We start from the raw sequence: 22,311 nt of genomic DNA, 5'->3' as shown, positions 1-22,311 counted from the left end.
CAATATATTCTCTTCGATTACTTTTAGAACCATTTTAACACGAGCTTGGACTGAAGAATGCAACCAATAGAAAAAAAATCATCTCTTTAATTCCGTCCTTTTTTCAATCATGATTTAATGCTTTAATAAAGCTGTTTTCATTTACCCTTGAGTGACATCATCGTCATGAAGTTGTTTACACTTGTTGACAGATAAATTGAAAAACAGAAGGAACCTGTATACGGTTGATTGGCAGGCTAGGCTTATTTTGTTCATTTTGCTGATTACGCATCGGATGCTTGTCATACATCACACAGGAAGTAAAGTACGAATAGGTTAAAATTCGTCTACTGATTTGTTTGTTCATGAAGTTTATATAAACAACAAGGAGTAAAATAATCCTAATGCATCCTTTCCCTTTATCTTTGTAATATATGTTTTTGAAAAAAAAATGTTCTCACTTTACCTGATTTGAATTTACATACTTGTCGAATATTATATAATATAAAATATAAAGCATACATGCAATTTGCTTTCAAATTCAGACAAATTGATGAACTTGATTCGCCTTGTTAATTGAATTGGATATATGTGTGTACATGTATATATATGCTTACGCGCGCTTTCATATTTTCATATCACAGATTTTTTTCATTAATTTAAAGATTGGAGATCAATTTCTTGTAGTTGCTTAAAGGGGCATGGTCACGATTTTGGTCAAAAATTATTTTTCCGATTATATTCACAATGCTTCAGTAAGGCATTCTTAATAGGCATTCGAAATTTGAGTGTAATTCGTTGAATTATAAGTGAGTTACAGAGCTTGAAATTCTTTGCTATGTAAACAAAGCGTTTGTTTACATTTTGAATGTGATGAACTTGATTCGCCTTGTTAATTGAATTGGATATATGTGTGTACATGTATATATATGCTTACGCGCGCTTTCATATTTTCATATCACAGATTGTTTTCATTAATTTAAAGATTGGAGAGGTATGGGGTCAATTTCTTGTTGTTGCTTAAAGGGGCATGGTCACGATTTTGGTTAAAAATTATTTTTCCGATTATATTCACAATGCTTCAGTAAGGCATTCTTAATAGGCATTCGAAATTTGAGTGTAATTCGTTGAATTATAAGTGAGTTACAGAGCTTGAAATTCTTTGCTATGTAAACAAAGCGTTTGTTTACATTTTGAATGTGAAGGTGAAAATTCCAATTTTAGACCTAAAATAACTGTGTTAAACGTTAGAAACTGTTTAATTATGCTTAAAATTAATAAAAAGATAGACAAATCAGATACTAGACAAACCTATGTAAACAAAAACAGGACACGAGCCTTGTTTACAAAGAATTGTCAGCTCTGTATCTTGCTTTTAACTCCACGAATGACTCTCAAATTTCATTTGATCGTTAGGAATGCATTTCGAAAGCATTGTAAATCATAAAAATAGAATTTGACCAAAATCGTGACCATGCCTCTTCAATATTGCTCATGAGGTTGCATAAAGTGCCGCCAAATCCGTCATGTGTTAATTAAACATAGATTACAGACTGGGGAAATAAAACCAATTACGTTGAGGGGTGATGGAATGGTGGGATGTAAAATCAATTATATAAATAAACTGGTAAAGCTAAATTACCTATTGAGATATGTAGATAGTTTAATATTCCTAGAGAAAACAGAATGTGTAAATTATGTGCCTGCATCGAAATTGGGAATGAATTTCACTATCTTTTCAAATGTACTGATGTATATACATGTATATCCAATTCAAGGGTTATATGTTTACCAAATTATTTCATAACAAATCCAAATGTTGTAAAATTTGAAACACTATTTAATGCCACAAACATAAACCAACATACCAATATTTGTAAACTATTAGATACTATATTTAAGAGAGTTAGCTCTCTTGGTTAAATTATGTCTGTTATCCCTTCATCATGCCTGTACCAATTAATGATTCTCATCTATTATATATATTGTAGTTTGTACATACTGTACATAAGTATTTTCTCTACACTATAAATTCAGTTATAATAATAAAGTTCATTGTCATTGAAATACATTTTGTATCTGAAGATCTAGAAATACATTAACACAACTAAAGAAACATTTTATCTTATTTACGGTATGGCATATAGCAAATATACATTGTTTTTATTTATGTACGTACGTGTTGACGAGTTTTGTTTAAGTTTGTAACAAGATCAGACCCAAAACTACCCCCCCCCCCCCACTCCACTTGCAAACAAGTAAACCCACAGTTTATTATTAGATCAATTAAAGTCAGTGTTCAATATCTCATATACAATTACTGAATAAGTATACTTTATGAACAGCATCGTCGGTGACCCACGTGTGATTCACATCGATTCTCTCCATCATCACGTTTGAGGAAACTTAAATTGTGGACTCAAAACCGTGCTTTGCGACGATGTATGAAAAGCTTTTTAAAATTATTATAATTTGAAATAGATTATTTAAGAAAAAATCCAAAATGAATTCATATGAACGGTTTAGTATTTAAAAGTGTCTTTTTATGATATCAAAAGTAAATGAAAAAAAAATTAATGTATGAGAGAAAAAAAGATACAGACCAGAAAACACGAATAATGCTGATGATTTTTTAGTTATTTAGGAAATGATTTAAAAACGTTTTATAAACACGGGGGCTATATTTCCAAAGTTGCATATACCAGAGATATATGTCTCTGCATATACGTATAAATATGATTTGCTGTAGTTCCCCTATTTGTCAATTTACATGTCTAACATACAAATAATATGAATTTTTTGTTTTGCTTTGAAAAAAAGATCAAATGTTCAATCATAATCCAGGGAAACGTTTTATTTCTTTTGCTACAAACAAAAACAAAGCATAATTATGAAAGGGAACAGATCTTGATGATTACCCACAATAAACAATAAAAATGTTGGAAATTCGGGATCGGTATACTGGTATAACCGGAAGTTCCTCTATGAATACATTGGAGGTCAAAACCACGAAAAATGAAATAAGAAAAGTCTCCGTGTCCAAAAGTAATGTTGTAATTGATGTTGTCAAAATTCATAAATGTGGTAACAAATTATAAAGAATATATATTTTTCTGCAGAAATCATCAAATATTTTGTAAGATTGAAATATTCGTTAACCATGCAATGTTAATATGCAACACACCATTCTCATTCTCGGTGGCAAACAATTTCCCGTAAATATAAATCAACTGATATACCATTGTGATTTTTCTGTGATCAATGTATAAATCGACTGCTTGTCTTTATATTTTATCATATTCTCTTGAAATGGTATGTAATCGATTCTTATTTCATACCTTTTATTTTAGGGCACATTGGGTCATTTATACAGTCACATGGAATGCAGATACATGTAATGGATATCATAAGAGCATATCTAAACTTGGCGGATTGCAATGCTATTGAGATGACTCCCATTCTTATGACTCTATAGGTATGGTCATGTGTGTGCATCAGTACTATAGTTATTAAATCATATATCTGAGAATATCTGAACCAGTACAGTACTTATAATCTCAGCGAGACTCGTCGAGAATGAAAAATTTTGAATGATGTTCTTTGGAAGAGACGTTAGTCATTACATTACTTTTGGACACGGAGACTTTTCTTATTTCATTTTTCGTGGTTTTGACCTCCAATGTATTCATAGAGGAACTTCCGGTTATACCAGTATACCGATCCCGAATTTCCAACATTTTAGCTGTTTAACAGTGTCAATCAAGCTAAACTCAAAGTACTTTTAGGGATGCATCGAGCCCAAGAAAAAAAAATGTTTCCGCCTTCCCAATCCACCCTAGCTTAACCCACTAACTCAAACCTGTTTTTAAGTAATTTTTTGACTGATGGTCGCCAATTTCCGTTTTTGTCCGATTTGGAAAAACTTTTACTCAAAGTTTTGGTCTTAAAAACACTTGTAGTAGTTTTTCTTTTCAAGTCAGTGTTACTTGAACATTTTATTTTAAAATGTCTCCATGCTAGACAGCTAGTAGATATCATTAATGCTCTCATCATAGGCATCATCCAAGGAAAAATCTGATATTCAAAATCATTTTTCTGTATTCATTAGGCCAGCTAAATAGCCAAAAGACATTCATTAGCATATATTGATAGAAAGGTCTTGCATATTTGACTTTCAGCATATGTTACACTTCTGCAAACTTGCACACATTGTTGGTCACTTAAAGACTCACTTTCTCAAAATCCTCGTTCCTTATTAAGGTATCTGAACCATAATAGGACATAATTTTTCTAACCTTGAATACCCATCATGTATTGAATATTCTGATATTAAATCAAAGCATTTTAAAGTAGAAAAAGATTTACCAAGTGAAATTTTCAAAAATATTATATAAGCAGTAATTAATTAATGAAGATTGCACATTTTTTTTAAATATAAAAAAGTAGATACTAAGAGTATCAATATTTTTAAAAATGCTTTGGTGGAAAGATGTATTTAATCATTAGGAATACAAAAGCTCTTGAAAATAAATTATATACAATATAGATTTTTTTGGAATAGATTTTTATAGATTAAAAGCAAAGAAGGTAACTCTTCAAGAGAAGGAAAATGTTATTTATTAGGACACATGCTGCTTTTCTGATTGATACTTAAACATGAAAATTATTTCCAAGTATACTGGGTATTAAAGCCCATACATATTTGTTATGCATCCAGATTTCATGAATGTGGGGCTATTATGGATTGGATACATTAAGTGATCACAAGTTGCAGAAGATGGGTTATCGATATTATTCACAGAATCACCACACAACAGCCTTCTCTTTCTTCTCTTTCAAGGGAGCTAACTTTTGTTGTTTTTTTTAAAGTAAAAGTAAACAATAGACCTTGGTGCACTTGGTACCCTGACTATTAAAAGGGTCTAATTTAATCCTTGATAAAAGCCAGGAAATCCTTTCTTAAAGGGAAAGAATGCATTGTCCTTATGCTAGGGTGGATAATTAAATGCGCTGTTGCAAGTACATAGGGCTAAAATAAAGTTATGTTTTTTGGAATTGCTCTCTGCCTTATTGAAATACCCACCACTGATAAAGTTTTATCAGCAAAAAATGAAGATTTTTTAAATGGAATTTTTAACATATTTTGATAAGTAAAAGTTTGAAAAATAAAAAAAATCCCCTTCCTCCCCCCTTGGTCTAAAAACCTCAAGGCATCAATTCCAAACCAGCATTTTTTTTAAGGATGGCCTAGTAGAAAAATGATGCATGTATTATCTATGGAAGTTGATAGTTATGTATTGTTATTTTATTACAATTTACATTTCTCTATGTATGCAAGTTTTTTTTAAAAGATGACTTAACAATAATACAGGTAGTATGATATTGTATGCTACATGTTTGTGGTGTATTGTTTATTCATTTTTAATCACAAAAAATAATTCTGCAAACAAGAATACCATAGTTTTGTACCTAAGAGTAATTATTTTTGTCTTTTTATTGTAGGGATTGCCATAAGCTTTTAAAATGGCAACGAACAGCCATGCTTCGGAGGCATTCAAACAGTATGTCCAGAAAGACCAAGATGGTAGATCTATTTTGATTGTTCCAGAGGGAAAATACAAGGGATGGGTGCCTCGAATCATTTACAGCATGCATCTAGAGGATGTGTCGCTGCCATTTCTGAGGCTGATGTCATTTCCTGTTGGTGGAACGTCCATCGGCAATTTGGTTGGAATGAAGAATTTCAGTGCTGTGGGCAATTACCTATGCCTTTTACCCAAATCATTTGGAACTTGCAAATGTATTGAGAAGCTGAATGTTAGCTTCAATCATTTTCAACAGATCCCTTCATCAGTGTTTAATTTGGAGTCACTGACTGAACTAGATTGTAGCGACAATGAATTGGAAGTTCTCTCAGCGGACATTGGAAAACTGAAAAATTTACGTATACTCAAATTGGGGGGAAATTATTTGTCAGAGGTTCCAGGCGAAATTAGTCAATGTAAAAAAATAGAATACCTTGAGTTGTCAAGGAAATGGTATCCAAGAGAAGGAGGTATGAAAGAGTTACCAAAAGCTGCCTGTGGGCTTAAGGAGCTGCTCTATCTAGATGTCAGTTGGCATCAGATTCATACAATTCCAGATGAGGTTGGTAATTTAACAAAACTGGAGTCCCTGAATTTAAAAGGAAATTTCCTCCGAAATGTTTCTCCAAATATTGTCAGTTGCACAAGTTTAAGAGAACTGAATTTGACAGGGGCATTGAAGTTGAATTCATACATTCCACCAGAGTTGCTGCAGCTGTCTGAACTCAGGACATTAAACTTGAATAATAACTACTTTTCCCAAATTTCTCCAAAAATAAATGGACTTAAAAAATTGAAGCACTTTATCATGAGGAGGAATGCACTAGTCAATCTCCCAGAGACTCTTTTTGACTTGAAACATTTAGAAAGTGTTGAGGTTGGTGACAATTATCTTGAAGAGTTGTCTCCCTCAATAAAAAAATTGAAGAAGATAAAAACATTAGAAATGCGAGGGAATAAGTTAACCTCACTGCCGGAAGAAATCTGTGATTGCTTGAGCCTTGAATCGCTGTTGTTGTCGTTGAATGAACTGAAACAACTACCAGAAAATATTTATAGACTTGTTAACCTGAAGGAGCTAGATGTTTCTCAGAATAACTTGACCACCATACCTCTGCTGTTAGACAAACTAGAAATGATTGGGCAGACGGGACTGCTAGATTTAGGAGGCAACAGTATTAAAGTTCCCCCACAGGAAATCTGTGACCAGGGCACGGATACTCTCTTTTCCTTTTTAAGGGAATACAGAATCGGTCACGCCAAGCACAGACGGAAAATGATTTTGATAGGTGCTGCCAAGGCAGGAAAAACTAGTCTCAGAAATGCATTGATTCTCGGTCGTTCAAAATTAACAGCGGAGGATGAAAGGACTTGGGTTCTAGAGCGTCACCTGTGGGAACCTGAACCAGACTTGAGAGTGCAGGTACTAGACTTTGGGGGCCATCATATTTACTCTGCAGCTCATCACATGTTCCTGACCCCGGAGGCTCTACACATCTTGGTGTTTGATTTAAGCAAGTATAGATCAGAGCATTATGATTCTATGGTGGGAAATTGGTTGGATGCGATTATGGACAGATCACCTGGGGCTGTCATTGTTATGGTTGGAACCCATGTCGATCTTTGCAAAGAGGATGAAGTTGATGAAAACTTGGAAGATATCATTGATAAGATGAAGAAGGTTGAAGAGAAAAAGATTCAGGAAATAAAAATTCAGTTAGTTCAAACTGATGCTACGCTAAATTCATTGACCAATAGAGACAGTAATACAAAATTTAATATTGAAATTGAAAGATTAACTGAGAAAAGGAATGGCATTTACAAAATGTTAAAGACTAGATCAGAATTGCCCAAAATGATTCATGTTGTGAGTTGTACTGATGAACTAACGGGGGTCAAAGATTTTCGTGATCTGTTGGTTAGAAAATTAAAAGAAGCAGAGGAGAGACCATTACCTGACCCTTGGTGGAAGTATCTACAGAAAATCTCCAAGTATCCAGAAAAGATCTTGTCTTTGACAGAGGCCCTGCGGATCTTTAAAAGTGTAATGAATGAATTAAAGCAAAGTATGATTTCATTGGAAGGATCAGCAGATAAGAGTCTGGAAATGGTGCTGAAATATCTTCATGCTACTGGAGAAATAATGTGGTATGCAGACAATCCCAAACTGCAAAAAATTGTGTTCCATCATCCAGAAACATTGGTAGAAATGTTGCGTGCAATATTCAAACATGATTTTGAGAAGGTGGTGGTTTTCAATGAGGTTTTTGGCCAATTAGCTGGCTTAAACCAAAAGAAATTTGAAGCCATGAAAGAAGACTTCCTCACAAAGGGATTAATGACACTGGAACTACTCAATTTCTGTCTTTATCACTTCAAACTTACTCCAGAAGCTCGGGACACTTTTGTTGATCTCATGTTGAAATTTGACCTCTGCTATGAATTACCCTCTAGTCTACTAACTAACTACACATCAGCTCGTATTTTGAGATTTCCATGGTTTTTAAGAACTGAGGCATCTAACGAAGTGTTCGTGAAGTGGCCAACTAAAACACCAAGAAACATTATAGAGCTGTCCTTTCAATTTGTGTTTCCATCCAAATCCCCACCAAATTTCTTTGAAAAACTGTCTTGCAGACTGCAGACTCATGTGTTAAAACGAGAGGATTGGAAAAATGGAGTTCTGGCTTTCATGAATAAATCCAGGATTTTGTTGACACGTGAGAAGAAGGATGGAGGGACTGTGATACTGGTGTCAGTCCGCGGCAGCGACCTTCAGGAACTCTGGTAGGTGACCAACCTCTGAAAAATGGAACTACATGTTTTACTAGATTCATGTTTAGGTTCATAAAATTCTTGTTTACTTTCATTTTTCAAAAAATTCAATTTGGCAATTTATTTATTTATATGCTGCAATAACTTTGTCTCATTTCTTTTAATTTGTTGATATTAAAGACCAGAAAGATAAAAATGTGTGGCAAAATTCTGTTTTAATAACATAAAACACATTAGCTTTTACAATGAAATTGGTTCAGAAGACTATGTACATGTACTGGTATTCTTTCATGATATTTGAATTTCTAAGTGTATAATGAAGGAATAGCTGATGCGTAAAATTTTACTAGTCTATATGCATGCTGGCAGTCTTCAGGTTAATATATAATTAAAGAATAGACACAATTTTTACCAAGACTATGTCTAATTCTAGTGGACAGTGGGAGATATCTTTTAAATAATTAGGAATATATTTACATTGTCTTTCGCTTTTCACAGGGGTCTTCTTTTGAAAATCTACCACGACATGAAGTGTCTGTTACTAGAGTGGCCCCTCGTACATGTGGAGCAGAATTTGCTGTGTTCCCACTGTGTGCTGCGGGGGGATAATGACCCATTCCTGTACCCCGCAGAAACCTATCTGGAGACCATTTGTCCCAAGAATGTGTACCAACTACAGACCTGTCAGAAGTCCCCTAATACCAACATTCCTGCTTGTCTGATCATCCCACTTGATGCAGGTGTGTAGCAGATTTTTATTGCATATCAGTAGGTTCAAACAGTACTTTCTATTTGATACACACAGCCGTATAGTTGATATTTTTAATATTGCATTGTATAAAAGTAGACTAAAATGATATGCTTTTCTTAACGGAAACATAAACAAAAACTCTAGAAGAATGAAAAAAATCATCTGAAAGTATAATTGAATTGCTGATGGTGTAAAGAGAGATAACTCTCACCTAAATAAATGACATATGCACTTACAATTAAAATCATTTCTTTTTACACCTGATGGTAGGTACATGTACACTATTTCCATCATTAATGATTTGATTTGAACATATTTGTATTGTACAAAATACAATTGGGATTGGGCACAAGTTCTATAACTTAGACCGCCCTCTCCCAATACAAAGATATAATACAAAATATGTGTACACAACATAAATAAAGGTCAGTGGATAGAATGGACGTATACATAAATGCAATTGACATGTATATAGTAAACAACGATGTTCTAGTAGTTATAAGATCAGTTAAATCTTTCAGTATTTTTGATAAAATTATAAACTAATGTTAATAAATGCTTGTTTTCATTGTCACTTATTGAACTGTCACCCCAAATTAATATAATAATAAAGTAACCAGTTATATTTTTTGATAAAGCTTAAATTTGTGTAAGTGTTCAAAGGAATATTGATGCAGCTCATCTGAGTTTTACGTGAGAAAATTGAAAATTAAATGAATATTATATTGAATATGAAATTTGATGATAATTTTACCAAAAATTCCCTAACTTTCACTGCATTTAATTACAGAGGTAGAACTGCAAATTCCTTCGTTTATCATACAATCAATATACAATAATCTGCACTAGAGATGGAAAGTTCCGATATAAGCAATAAAATCCTTAATTATCCAAACTGCTAAAACACCAAAATCCACGTCTATACAATTTGAGAAACCTCTAAACACTGACCATCACGTGACCTCTAAGCAATCTCATGGGTTCCTCAGTACAGTTGATTTTGTAAAATATACATGTACCATATAAATGAGAAGGTACATTTCCTAAGCCTACGATTACCGGTATATCAGAGTTTATAATTGTCAGCTACAGCCTACAGATGTTCATGGAAGGATGTGAAATTGTGCAAAAGAAGAAAAAATGCCTTTTAACTTTCTAACCTTCAAAATTCATGGGAAGAATAATAAAATATGTACATGTATATCATATGCATATATGATGCATGTTTAACAATTTGCATGTCATAATTTCATATTTTTATTCACACATGTCAGCTAGGTCTTTTGACGAGCATAGATTTCATCAGCAACTGTCTCTGTGTTAATTTGTTTGCAGGATTTTAGATCTAATGATCTCATAATTTGTAGCTTAGGTATTGTTGACGCTTTTAAAAATTTTTGATATAAGAATACCTGTATATTTATAAATATAATTACTAAGGTACACATTTTCATTAAATTAACATAACTACACGTACATGTAGATATAGGGCTTGTTTGTCAATGATAATGACTAAAATTATGTTTCCCTTGTATAAAAATGGTTCCAACAGTCACATCCTGATCTACTAGTATAATGGTATTTAAAAATTGATACATAGATCTAGGTGGTTAATTTATCTCTCTATCAGAATGATTTATAGGAACTTAAACTGTTTCCGTCATGCTTGAAACAGTTTAAGTGCCAGGTGTTTCAAGCTCTGCTTCATGCTTGAAACAGTTTAAATGTAATTAAGGTGTAGCTGAAACCAAGCTAAAACCAAGTTTGTCTAATTTAAAACTGGTAAATACAGTTGAACTTTGATATCTCGAACACTGATATCTCGAATACAATGGATATGTTGAAGTGATTTTTAAGTCCCAACCACTTATTTTTTAAATATTTTACCCTCAATATCTTGAATACTCGGATATCTTGAAGTTTTTAAATAGTCCCATCCAGTTCGAGATAACGAAGTTTGACTGTACTACATTTTACAGGCACTTGACTTTTCATATGGAGATTGATTTCTTTTGTAAAATATAAACAAGATTTATCATAGCACCTATTTGAATAAAACATTTTTATACCCCCGCTCCGAAGGAGAGGGGGTATACTGTTTTACCCTTGTGTGTCTGTCTGTCCGTCCATCTGTCTGTCCGTCCGTCTGTCTGTCTGTCTGTCTGTCCGTCAGTAACAAAAATTTCAGTCGTATTTATCTCAGCAACTATTTATCGCAGATGCTTGAAATTTTTACACAGTGTTTGTTAAGGCATGCCATATCGTGGGATACATTTTTGTACCAATCGGACGTCAACTTCCTGTTAAATGACAACTTTGATAATTTTTTAACCAAAATTTTCAAACAAATTTTCGTCACAGATTTCTCAGCAACAATTTAACGCAGATGCTTGAAATTTTTACACACTATTTGTTTTGGCATGCCATATTGTGGGATATATTTTTGTATCAATCGGACGTCAACTTCCTGTTAAATGACGACTTTGCTTATTTTTTAACCAAAATTTTCAAACAAATTTTCATCAAAATTTTCTCAGCAACTATTTATTGCAGATACTTGAAATTTTTACACAATATTTATATAGGCTAGCCAAATCTTTGGATATATTTTTGTACCAATCGGGCATCAACTTCCTGTTAAATGACAACTTTGTTTATTTTTAGCCAAAATTTTCAAACAAATTTCCGTCAAAGATTTCTCAGCAACAATTTATAGCAGATGCTTGAAATTTTAACACACTATTTGTTTTGGCATGCCATATTGTGAGATATATTTTTGTACCAATCGGACGTCAACTTCCTGTTAAATAATGACTGTTTATTTTTAGCCAAAATTTTCAAACAAATTTTCGTCAAAGATTTCTCAGCAGCTATTTATGGCAGATGCTTGAAATTTTTACACAGTGTTTGTTAAGGCATGCCATACCGTGGGATATATTTTTGTACCAATTAGACGTCAACTTCATGTTAAATGAGTACTTAGTTTATTTTGGCCAAAATTTTCAAACAAATTTTCCTCAAAGATTTCTCAGCAGCTATTTATCGCAGATGCTTGAAATTTTAACACACAATTTGTTTAGGCATGCCATATTGTGGGATATATTTCTGTACCAATCGGATGCCAGCTTTCAGTTAAATGTCGACTTTGCTTATTTTGCATATTCACATCAGAGCGGGGGTATCACTAGTGAGCATTGGCTCACAGATATCTTGTTGTCTATAATTTGGCAAAAAAAGAAAAAAATTAATTATGGCTTATTTTTTTCTGTTGAATACACATGCATCATCCAACTTTAGTCCTGGTCAGGGATGGGGTCAATTACAATGGAAAGTAATTAATTGAATTACAATTACTTACTTAAATTCTTCAATTAAATTACCATTACCATTACAAGAGTTTTCAAATGTAATTGATTAAATTACAATTACTTTGCAGATGTAATTAATTAAATTACAAATTACATTTTCATCAAAATTTACTATAACCATGATTTATCAACAACATATAAACATTTAAGGAGGTATGTGTATAATGTGAATAAAATTTCGTCATAATCAAAATACTTTCACTGTTTGAGAATTTGCTTATAACTAGTACTCTGATAAGTAACAATTTTTGGAAAGAAAATATATAAATTTGGTTTTATTGTTTATTTCAAAACGCAGGTACCGCGGTAGTCACAATATGAAGGTGTCCCATACCGCATATCATGTCAACTAAAGTATTTCCTGCATGCAAAACTATTATATGAGAACTTTCTCCTTTGCATTTTTATCCACTATTCTTTTCTAAGTATAAATACAATACCAAAATACAGGTTAATCTCAGGTAGAGGACAGACAATAATTGTTATCAAAACACAATTCACACCTGTTGTTCTGTACCTACATGTAATTATCAAATTTTTACAATAAGGGAACAAACCCTGTGGACATGTTAGGCATCAAAAACTTAAAACCCATTTGAAGCCATGTATTCAGCTTTATGTATTTTAGACTATCAATAAAAAAGCATGACTTGATAGTTTATATAATTTAGGTAACACGGATTTTGTTTTTAAATTAAACAGTGATTTTTTAAACTAATTCAATGATAATTGTCACACTAATTATTCTAATAAGAAGGGCAATAAGTATTTTTGGAGAAAAGAAAAAGATCAAGCAAATCATCAAATTCATGTATTTAATTAAAATTGGGAAACTTATGATTAAATATTGAATCACTAATAATATTCTTTGTGAAAAATATTTAGTATGGTATATATAACAATAGTTCAATACTTTTTTTAACTACTCTTTCTATCTTGACCTTGTACCATTGATAGTGTGGGGAACAATGGGTAGTGGACAGCTGTACATTTATATGTACATTAGTGTGTAATTGAATGTAATTGAAAAGTAATTGAAATTACATGCCTTTTTTGAAAGTAATTAATTAAATTACCATTACATGTAATTGAAATTTTGGCCAATTACACATTACTTTCAATTACATCAAAATTTGTAATTAATTACACTCAATTACCATTACAAATTACCATTACCCCATCCCTGGTCCTGGTAAATTTTTGTAGGCATTGTAGCCATCCATCCATAATAATTTATTAATTAGATGCATTGAGTCAAGCATGCTCATTCATTGAACATACGGGTAAATTAAGGATGGTTTTTATAAATTGTTTTGATTTCAACTACAAGTATAAAAAAAAAAAACTTTCCCTGTTTCAAAATTTATTAAATAAATAAAACAACTAAAAATAAAACTAAAAATACTATAAGAGATATCATTATACATTAAATTTTAGGTTGGTCAGCTAAGTATGATTTATCCCACTTGTTTTTCCTTAGCTTCACGTTTTCTGGATTTCTTGCTACTATTTTATTGTTTATTTTTCTGGCAAGACCAGCCACATATCTGTCAGGTGTTTGATTGTTTTTCCCTGACACATTGGTGTTTTCAGTCACTTTTGACTTTAAGCCATTCAAATAATCTGCCACATTGCCTTCTGTATTCTCATTTTTGTTCACATTGTCTTGGGAGTCGGAACTTTTAGAAAGGAGTTTTCTGTTCCGGAAGAAGTTATTGAATTTCCGTCTCCTTCCTGTTTTCACTGTATCTGTCTGTGGCTTTTCATTGGTCACCTTTGGTGTCATGGCATTTACAATAGGTGTTGTTGTTTCCTGTTTAATGTTTTTGACTGTTTGTTTTCTTTGCTTTTCGAGTTTTCTGGCCATCAAGACCTGGAAACGATTCCTTCTATCTGTGTTAGGCTGGTTTCCTGTTTTATCAGCTGCATTATTTTTCTGAAGGAAAGGATTTCGCAGTCTGTTTAAATTAGCCCTACCCTTGTTTGATTCTGACCTAGGCTTGCTTTCTTCTCCTACTGATGAAGATGTCGAACCAGATGTTGTACCTGCTGGCATCCACTTTTTCCTTCCTTCCAGTCCCCCAAATTTATTTCTTTGTAGACTTGGGAAATAATTTCCTAAATCTAGAACTTGAAATGATTTTCTTGGGTTTTGTTTCTTTTCTTCTTCAACTTGCTTCTTCTCTTTTAAATACTTTTTGAATGTGTTTTTTCTTCTTTCAATCCATTTTAGTACTGTATTAATGTTAGGTACATCAGTATCATTTCCCTTACCACCCTTTCTTCTCTTTAAGTATTCTGACTTGTATTTATCCAAAACAGAGGATATTCCTTTCATTGATCCAAACTTTCTTCTCCCTGTGCTGCTTTTCTGTTTTTCCTCTGACCCACTGCCAGATGGTATAAATTTATTGACATAGATACCATGGTCATGTAGATGGTCCTCTTGTGTATGCTCAGTTCCCAGCTTATGGGACACTGTTGTAGCTTCTTGGTTTGCTGCACGCTTTGTAGTAGTCTCCACTGGTGCCGGAGTTGGTGCTTCTGGAGTTTGTGCTTCTGGAGTTGTTACTTTTGGTTGTATTGCATTGGTTGTTGTTTCTGTAGCTGTAGCCTCTGTTATTGCGGCTGGGGCCTCTGTTGTGGTGGGTACAGCTTCTGTTATTGCAACTGAAGCTTCTGTTGTAGTGCTCATAGCTTCAATTGTGGTATTTGTAGCCTTTACTATAGGTGTTATAGCCTCGGGTATAGCTTCTGTTGTAGCCTCTGTTGTGGTTGTTGTGGGCTTTGTTGTAATGGTCTCCTCTGTTATAGCCTCTGATGTTGTTGTAACTTGTTGTGGGGCCTCTGTTGATGTTTGTGGCTGAACGTCCACTGTTCCAAATTCCATAGCATGATCATCAGCAATAATCAGGTCTCCTGTATGAGGATCAAATACATGGGCCCCAAATATTGGGCTGATAGAAACTTCTAGATGAGCACCATCATGGGGATCTACTACATGGGTGATCTGACCAGTGGCTGGATGTCGTATTACACCGTTTATTATTTTGTTATTGTTTATGGCTCCTGTTTCACTTGTTGGTGTTGGCTCTTGAGGATTAGCTGTGGTAGAGTCCCCAGAGGACAAAGTGACAGTTGTGCTTGGCGTCACAGATTCTGGTGTATTTCCTATCAAAGGAGAGATCTCAGACAAAAGAATAAACTCCCCAGTGTGGGGGTCAATTATATGACCACCTGTAATCTCACTCTGTATGACCTCTAAAAGCTCCCCATCATGAATATCCATCACGTGGGTGATGATTCCAGTGACTGGGTCACGCACCACCCCATTCTCCACCACCAGTCCGTGCCCAGAGTCTGTGTTCCCTGGTGTCTCCCCCACATTACCAGTGTCTGGCTGATCGGTCTCTGTGTGGGGGTCAGTTACTGTCTGGTCGGGGAATTCAGTTGACTTTGGTGTTGTCGTTGGGGGTTGACTTGTTGTTTGTTCCTTGGGGGTTGTCTCACTGTCAATGTTGTTGAATAATAGATCGGGGTTACTCAGCACAAAGTCAATAAAGTCTGCCTCAGCATTGCTAAGTTCCTCTGGTGAAAATTCAAATGGTAACTGCCCTGTAAGAATACATATATTTGTTTGAATTTAGATAGTTACAAAATGCACGGTAAGACTGTAAGGTCATAACCAATATAGAGTGATCATACATAAGAAATTTTAAAGTACATGTAAAAAAAAAGATGTACAATTTTTAAATAAAAATTGGACACTTACCATTAGAAGTTGATGAAATGGAAATGATGATTCCAAGAATCAGGATTATCCTCATTATAAAACCTTTTCCTACAGATTAAAAAACAATTTTAATTCAATTTGAATTTTTACTGATCAGAAATTATTCTGAAGAAAATGTAAAGAATTTAAGGTTTTAAATTTTGAAATTGTCTTAATCACAGTCAGTGTAATATATTTTGTGAAATAAAGAAACAGAAACGACTTACCTTCTTTTAATGCATCTGACAGAATGCCGATGGTTTTGAACAGTGTTGATGACGGAGATGGCGCCTGTGACGTACATCATTTAACTTACGTTTGCTTGGTTTTCCTTGATGAATAATGATGAATGAAGGTGTTGTTTTATTGTCATACTTTGCATATACGATCGGCGATAGGAAATGAGGCAGCTCTGTGGTCTGCCTACCTGTGTCCCACACACGTACACTTACTACAGTAAATTGTGTAATTGATAGATAGGAGCACTTTTTAAAAATAATTATTTAGTGCAGTAAATGTGGAAATGAATGGAATTTTCAGATTGTGTTTACCTGTACATTGTTTGATATATAATAATTCATAAAAAAAATCAAAAAAATCCGGTGTGTCATAGTTTTTGAAAATGTTTTGTGAGGTTTATAAAAAAAAAAAATAATTTCAAAGATTAATCATCTACCTGTAATTTGTTTATGCAGTTTTATATAAATAGATCAGGAAATAGGGATTGGTTTTGGCATTTAATTTAAATGCTTTCATATTTCGAAATAAAAGTATATGTTTATTTATGTTTTGACATGGAAATGAATACATGTATTTATTTCATAGTTTGACATGGAATCGTATGTTCTTTTTTATTTTGAAATTCTTTCATTTATTTGAATAGCATTCCAGGATGGCATGGGACCTCATATAATTGTGTTGAAGGAGTTCCTAGCCAGCCTGGAGGACACGGTGGATGGCATGGGGTCAGGTAGGTCAATTAAGGTCAAACATATCACATGACTAGTGAGATACTATTTACTAGACAATGAAGTGCTTTCTTCTGTGATTTATGCAGGATATGAAGGTAGCAACATTGCAGAAAAAATACATAACCCATGATATCATTATTTACTAATTTGTGCAGTCTTCACAGTGTTTTGTCTAAGGTTGCTGAAGGGTTTCAACTGATCAATGACAATAAACTGTTGAGTTGGGTTGTGTAGATTTTAGTCCTATCAGTTTCTTTAGAGCTGTGAATAACAATCAATTTCCTTAAAAAATAGAGGGAATCATATATAATGGATGTAAATATATTTGTATATTTGTAAATACCGGTATATAGTTTTTATAATATCTAAAAGAGCAACTTACCGGTATTATAAAAGTCATTGATGATATGATTTTAAGTTGATGAAGAAAAATAATTCCCATCAGGCAAATCAGACTTTGCCTGATTTTTCATTGTGATGAGGACCCAAAAATTGAAACAGCTGATTATGACATTGATAGAGCTGTTAATGTAAAGTTTTTTGTGTAAATCCATCACAGTCTTGTTTATCATGCTAAAAGCACTTTATTTGAGGCTAGATAATTTACAAGGAGGTAGAAAGAATGGAAACTCGTTTTTTTTTTCATCACAGTGATCACACTAGCAATTCTTGCCTTAAATCAGAAAAGTATTTTATGTTCCTTTGTTATTAAGAGGCAAGACGACTGCACTAGGTTTTTTTATGAAAATAGAAAAACATAACATAGTTGAAGATGAAAATAGGTCATTTATTAAAATAATTGACAAAGGTGTAAAAAAAACCCTGTAAATATTGAGGGGGCCAGACAAGACTAGAAAACACACCGCTGATACATTTTCAATATATTTGGCAACTTATAACATACCGGTAGAATCTGACCCCCTACATAAAAACATAAAAAAGTATGACCCTGATATGGCAATCATCAAAAAAGGGTGGGATATACAAAATATAAAAAACGCTAACACCTGTACAAAATATTAAAAGTAAAATGAACACCATAAGGTTGAAGAAAGGGGTGGATGGAGGGTTTTTGCAAAAAATATTGCTTAGCAAATTGAGCGTGGCTTCTCCTCTAATTTACAAACAAACAAAAGTCACGTGACCTGAAAAGCCACGCTGATTGGTTTAATCCTATTGAATTCTTAGAATAGATTTAAAAATAGAACATTGGCCCAGAGACAAACAAATGTGCAACATTTGGAGCTTTCTGATTGGTTGAAATTTTTCATATAAACGCAGGACAGTTAAATTTATTAGATAAGACTAAGACATAGCACCTGCTATTACGTAACTCTTCTTGTCAAAACATTTGAGATGAACAAACAGAATCAATAAACATATAAAGCTTTACATGTAGATAAAAAGACACAAAGGGTATTATCATTTGTCAGTAATAATAACTATTTCCTGATCAAGTACATGCAAAGTTAATATATTTTGATAAAAATGGTTCCGTAATGGTTTCAGGCATTCTGACGGACTTTGGCTTGATGTATGTTGCGGCCAGACTTGGAGCAGAATGGTCACTAGTGGTCAGCCATCTTGGTTTGAAACAAGCAGAAATCGAGCAGATACAGTTAGATAACCCCTATAAAACCATCAACCAGATCAGTATTGCACTGCAGAGGTGGCGAGATCGGCAGAAGGAGAGGGCAGATAACACTCTGCTAAAACAGCTGTTTGACGCACTAGATGAGACTAATTACAAGAACCTGTGGGATGAGATAGAAGAAAAAAACAAGAAAGGAGGTGAGGATGTGTGAAACGTTAACAAACATGGTAGCAGTAACTTTCTTTTCATACAGCCTTCAGTGTATCTGAGTATCAATATTATATTTCTTTACCAATTACATGCGGACTAGCTTTTCAAAGAATTTTAAACCCATGTGACATTGCTAGATTAAATAACCACCACCATGCTTAAATTGCTCATATTTTTCTTGGTGCTCGTTGTGCGGGCCATAAGGTATAATCTGAGAATTTTTTTTATTAAAACTAGAGTTAAGAGGATGTCTTAACTTTGAGTGTTGTATACACATCTTATTTTCAGCACGTGTTACACCATGGTTGTCTCTAAAAATTGAAGTAGAAGGGAGAAATAAAAAAGTAGAAGGGGATCTGAAGGTCTAGCTTCTAGCTAGATTGTGTTTGAAATGCAATAATAGCCGGGTAATTACATAACTTTGAGCGGGGTAATTCCCTTGCTTGGATAAGGGGTCCATTTTTGTCAGAACACTCCTCCCCCACTTCTCTTCCCAAATCAAAACAAGAGTGTACTAATGACTTGTAATTTGTTTTATGCCATTTGTTTAGATTTAATTCCTTTGACGGATTCTGGCTTGATGTATGTCGCGAAGAATCTTGGAGCAAATTGGTCACTGGTGGTCAACCATCTTGGTTTGAAAGACGCAGAAATCCAGCAGATCCAGTTAGATAACCCCTACAATATCGAAAACCAGATCAGAATTGCACTGCAGAGATGGCGAGATCGGCAGGAGGAGAGGGTAGATATCACCCTGCTAAAACAGCTGTTTGACGCACTAGACACATGTAGTCGCACGGACCTGCGGGATGAAATACAAGAAAAATACAACATAGCAGGTGAAGAATTAGGCTTTTATGTGTGAAAGGTTAACAAACACAGAAGCAGTTACATTTTTGGCACAACAGTCCCCTTTCTTCCAACTTCTCATATCATAACAAGTTAGAGTGTACTAGTGACTTGTGAGCTGGTTTTATGTCATTATTTTAGATTTATTCAACTCTTTTGGCTTTTGCAATGTTTTATAAGAACAAATGCTCCTATATATTTTTTACTTTTGCAAACAACTGCAATAATGGACAAATGATATGTATATTAATTATTTGTATATGGGTCAGATGTAGAAAATGTTTATACTTAACTTTGGCTCTGATAAATACTTACGTAATTAGATGTAATTGCATTCTTTTTAAATATGGAAACCCTTGTTAATTTCGGAACATCAAATTGCCATTATCACATAGAAACAAGTGGATAGTATTTAATTCCAGAAGGTAATTTAAAGAAATTACACAATCTAGAATACTGTAAGGTTGTTCATCTTATTCCACTGTATCCTTTATTGATGTTATGTCAGTCTTTATCCACCTTATCCTTTATTGATGTTATGTCAGTCTTTATCCACCTTATTCCACTTTATCATTTATTGATGTTATGTCAGTCTTTATCCACCTTATCCATTATTGATGTTATGTCAGTCTTTATCCACCTTATCCTTTATTGATGTTATGTCAGTCTTTATCCACCTTATCCTTTATTGATGTTATGTCAGTCTTTATCCATCTTATTCCACTTTATCCTTTATTGATGTTATGTCAGTCTTTTTTAACCTTATCCTTTATTGATGTTATGTCAGTCTTTATCCACCATATCCTTTATTAATGTTATGTCAGTCTTTATCCACCTTATTCAACCCTATCCTTTATTGATGTTATGTCAGTCTTCGTCCACTTTATCCTTTATTGATGTCAGTCTTTATCCACCTTATTCTACCCTATCCTTTATTAATATTATGTCAGTCTTTATCCACCATATCCTTTATTAATGTTATGTCAGTCTTTATCCACCTTATTCCACCCTATCCTTTATTGATGTTATGTCAGTCTTCATCCACTTTATCCTTTATTGATGTTATGTCAGTCTTTATCCACCTTATTCTACCCTATCCTTTATTAATATTATGTCAGTCTTTATCCACCTTATCCTTTATTAATGTTATGTCAGTCGTTATCCACCTTATTCCACCCTATCCTTTATTAATAGTATGCCAGTCTTTATCCACCTTATCCTTATGCATTAAATTCTAGTAAATAAACTCTTTGACTTAAGTTTCACATCGCCAGGGCTGCAGGTACCCTTTAAATATGTTCATGTATGTTTATCATAATTATGAATGGTTTAAGTTAATAAATGATTTTTTTTTTACATTTCAGATGGAGATCTACAGGGGAATTTATTCCCATTTTGATAAGTAAATGCTATGTGAAATTTGAACACACATTACAGTGTTAAAAATACACATACTGTTCAAGTTGTTCATAATTGACTCTCTACAGCTGTGCTGAAGTGTCTTGCTCATCATTGTACAGAGTGTCATGTGTATCTCCATGTGATGAGGAGGGTCCATTGAAATTCTCTCAAAATGTGTGCAATAGTTCACTCACTCTCTTCCTATCATACGTGTATGTGAAACTCAAGGGGCTTTTTCCTTGCTGCTTTACATAGAATCAAGAAAATCAGGGTTTGAAATAACTGTTAAATTTTGTGAACTTCTATACAAAATGTATTGATATTTGTTTGCTCAGCAAAGTTGATGGAATTATTTGCAAGCTTTACTTTGATTTTTGTCTATGATGATTAATCTTGTACAGGAATTAATATTTAAAAAATTAAAAGATACCTTTTTTATTAAAAAAAAAGTGCATTTTTTACTAACTGTCTTGCACATGAAATGTGCATTTCATGTATTGTTAAAATTGTTTATATAAAAACTATAGATAACCCTCTGATTCTTCTTTTTTACAATTATGAAGTGCTATATCAGTGTTGTGAAGAACAACTTTGTATTTTACTGTAGAGAAATGAGTACAAAAAAATTAATATCCATATTCAATTGCATGTGATTTCATTCGTAACAGTAAGTGTTGGTATTTATTGTTAGAATGATGATATTATTGAAATGGTATTAGTAGATTATTAAAAGGTACGTGTAGTACATGTAATATTTCCTCGTTATTGGTTTTGTTTTACTGCATCTAAACTGAAAGTCTGGGCCGCAGTGTCAGTGAGAGGTACAGAGCCAAAAACTCTTCCTATTTCAACCAAGATTTGTGCCATACAGGTTGCCGGATAGAGAAATACCAAATTTAAAATAAAATCAGAAATGACAAGCACTAGAAGTTTTCTTATATCCATATTAGGAAAGCTGCGATGATATTTTAGAATATTAAACAACATTTTTAAAAAGAATGACACGATCCAAGAACTTGCCTACATGTAACAAAGACTTGTGATGGCTGCATCTTG

The 22,311-nt window shown here is 33.4% G+C and overlaps 2 protein-coding genes across 2 annotated transcripts; one reads left to right on the top strand and one right to left on the bottom strand.

Annotated features, from left to right (window-relative positions):
- Positions 1-2,937: 2,937 nt before the first annotated feature.
- Positions 2,938-22,009, top strand: LOC128192517 (malignant fibrous histiocytoma-amplified sequence 1 homolog). Its single transcript, XM_052865260.1, has 8 exons — positions 2,938-3,024; positions 3,330-3,454; positions 5,482-8,351; positions 8,838-9,079; positions 17,114-17,200; positions 18,711-18,992; positions 19,557-19,844; positions 21,219-22,009. Exons 3-8 carry the CDS (start codon positions 5,503-5,505, stop codon positions 21,251-21,253), a joined length of 3,783 nt encoding a protein of 1,260 aa, XP_052721220.1. The 5' UTR covers positions 2,938-3,024; positions 3,330-3,454; positions 5,482-5,502; the 3' UTR covers positions 21,254-22,009.
- LOC128192519 (uncharacterized) lies at positions 9,438-17,106 on the bottom strand. Its single transcript, XM_052865261.1, has 3 exons — positions 16,458-17,106; positions 16,231-16,299; positions 9,438-16,073 (listed from the first exon to the last, which is right to left on the bottom strand). Exons 2-3 carry the CDS (start codon positions 16,283-16,285, stop codon positions 13,885-13,887), a joined length of 2,244 nt encoding a protein of 747 aa, XP_052721221.1. The 5' UTR covers positions 16,286-16,299; positions 16,458-17,106; the 3' UTR covers positions 9,438-13,884.
- Positions 22,010-22,311: the final 302 nt, after the last annotated feature.

The sequence above is a fragment of the Crassostrea angulata genome, chromosome 7 (assembly GCF_025612915.1).
Source record: "Crassostrea angulata isolate pt1a10 chromosome 7, ASM2561291v2, whole genome shotgun sequence".
NCBI classification, from domain to species: Eukaryota; Metazoa; Mollusca; class Bivalvia; order Ostreida; family Ostreidae; genus Magallana; species Magallana angulata.
This window is presented reverse-complemented; position numbering and strand designations above follow the sequence as displayed.

Coding starts and splice junctions, on each gene's coding strand:
- LOC128192519 (XM_052865261.1), bottom strand. CDS start 16,285: ATGAGGATAATCCTGATTCTTGGAATCATCATTTCCATTTCATCAACT. Junction 16,074..16,230: donor CATTTCATCAACTTCTAATG/GTAAGTGTCCAA, acceptor GTATTCTTACAG/GGCAGTTACCATTTGAATTT.
- LOC128192517 (XM_052865260.1), top strand. CDS start 5,503: ATGGCAACGAACAGCCATGCTTCGGAGGCATTCAAACAGTATGTCCAG. Junction 8,352..8,837: donor AGCGACCTTCAGGAACTCTG/GTAGGTGACCAA, acceptor CGCTTTTCACAG/GGGTCTTCTTTTGAAAATCT. Junction 19,845..21,218: donor AGAAAAATACAACATAGCAG/GTGAAGAATTAG, acceptor TTTACATTTCAG/ATGGAGATCTACAGGGGAAT.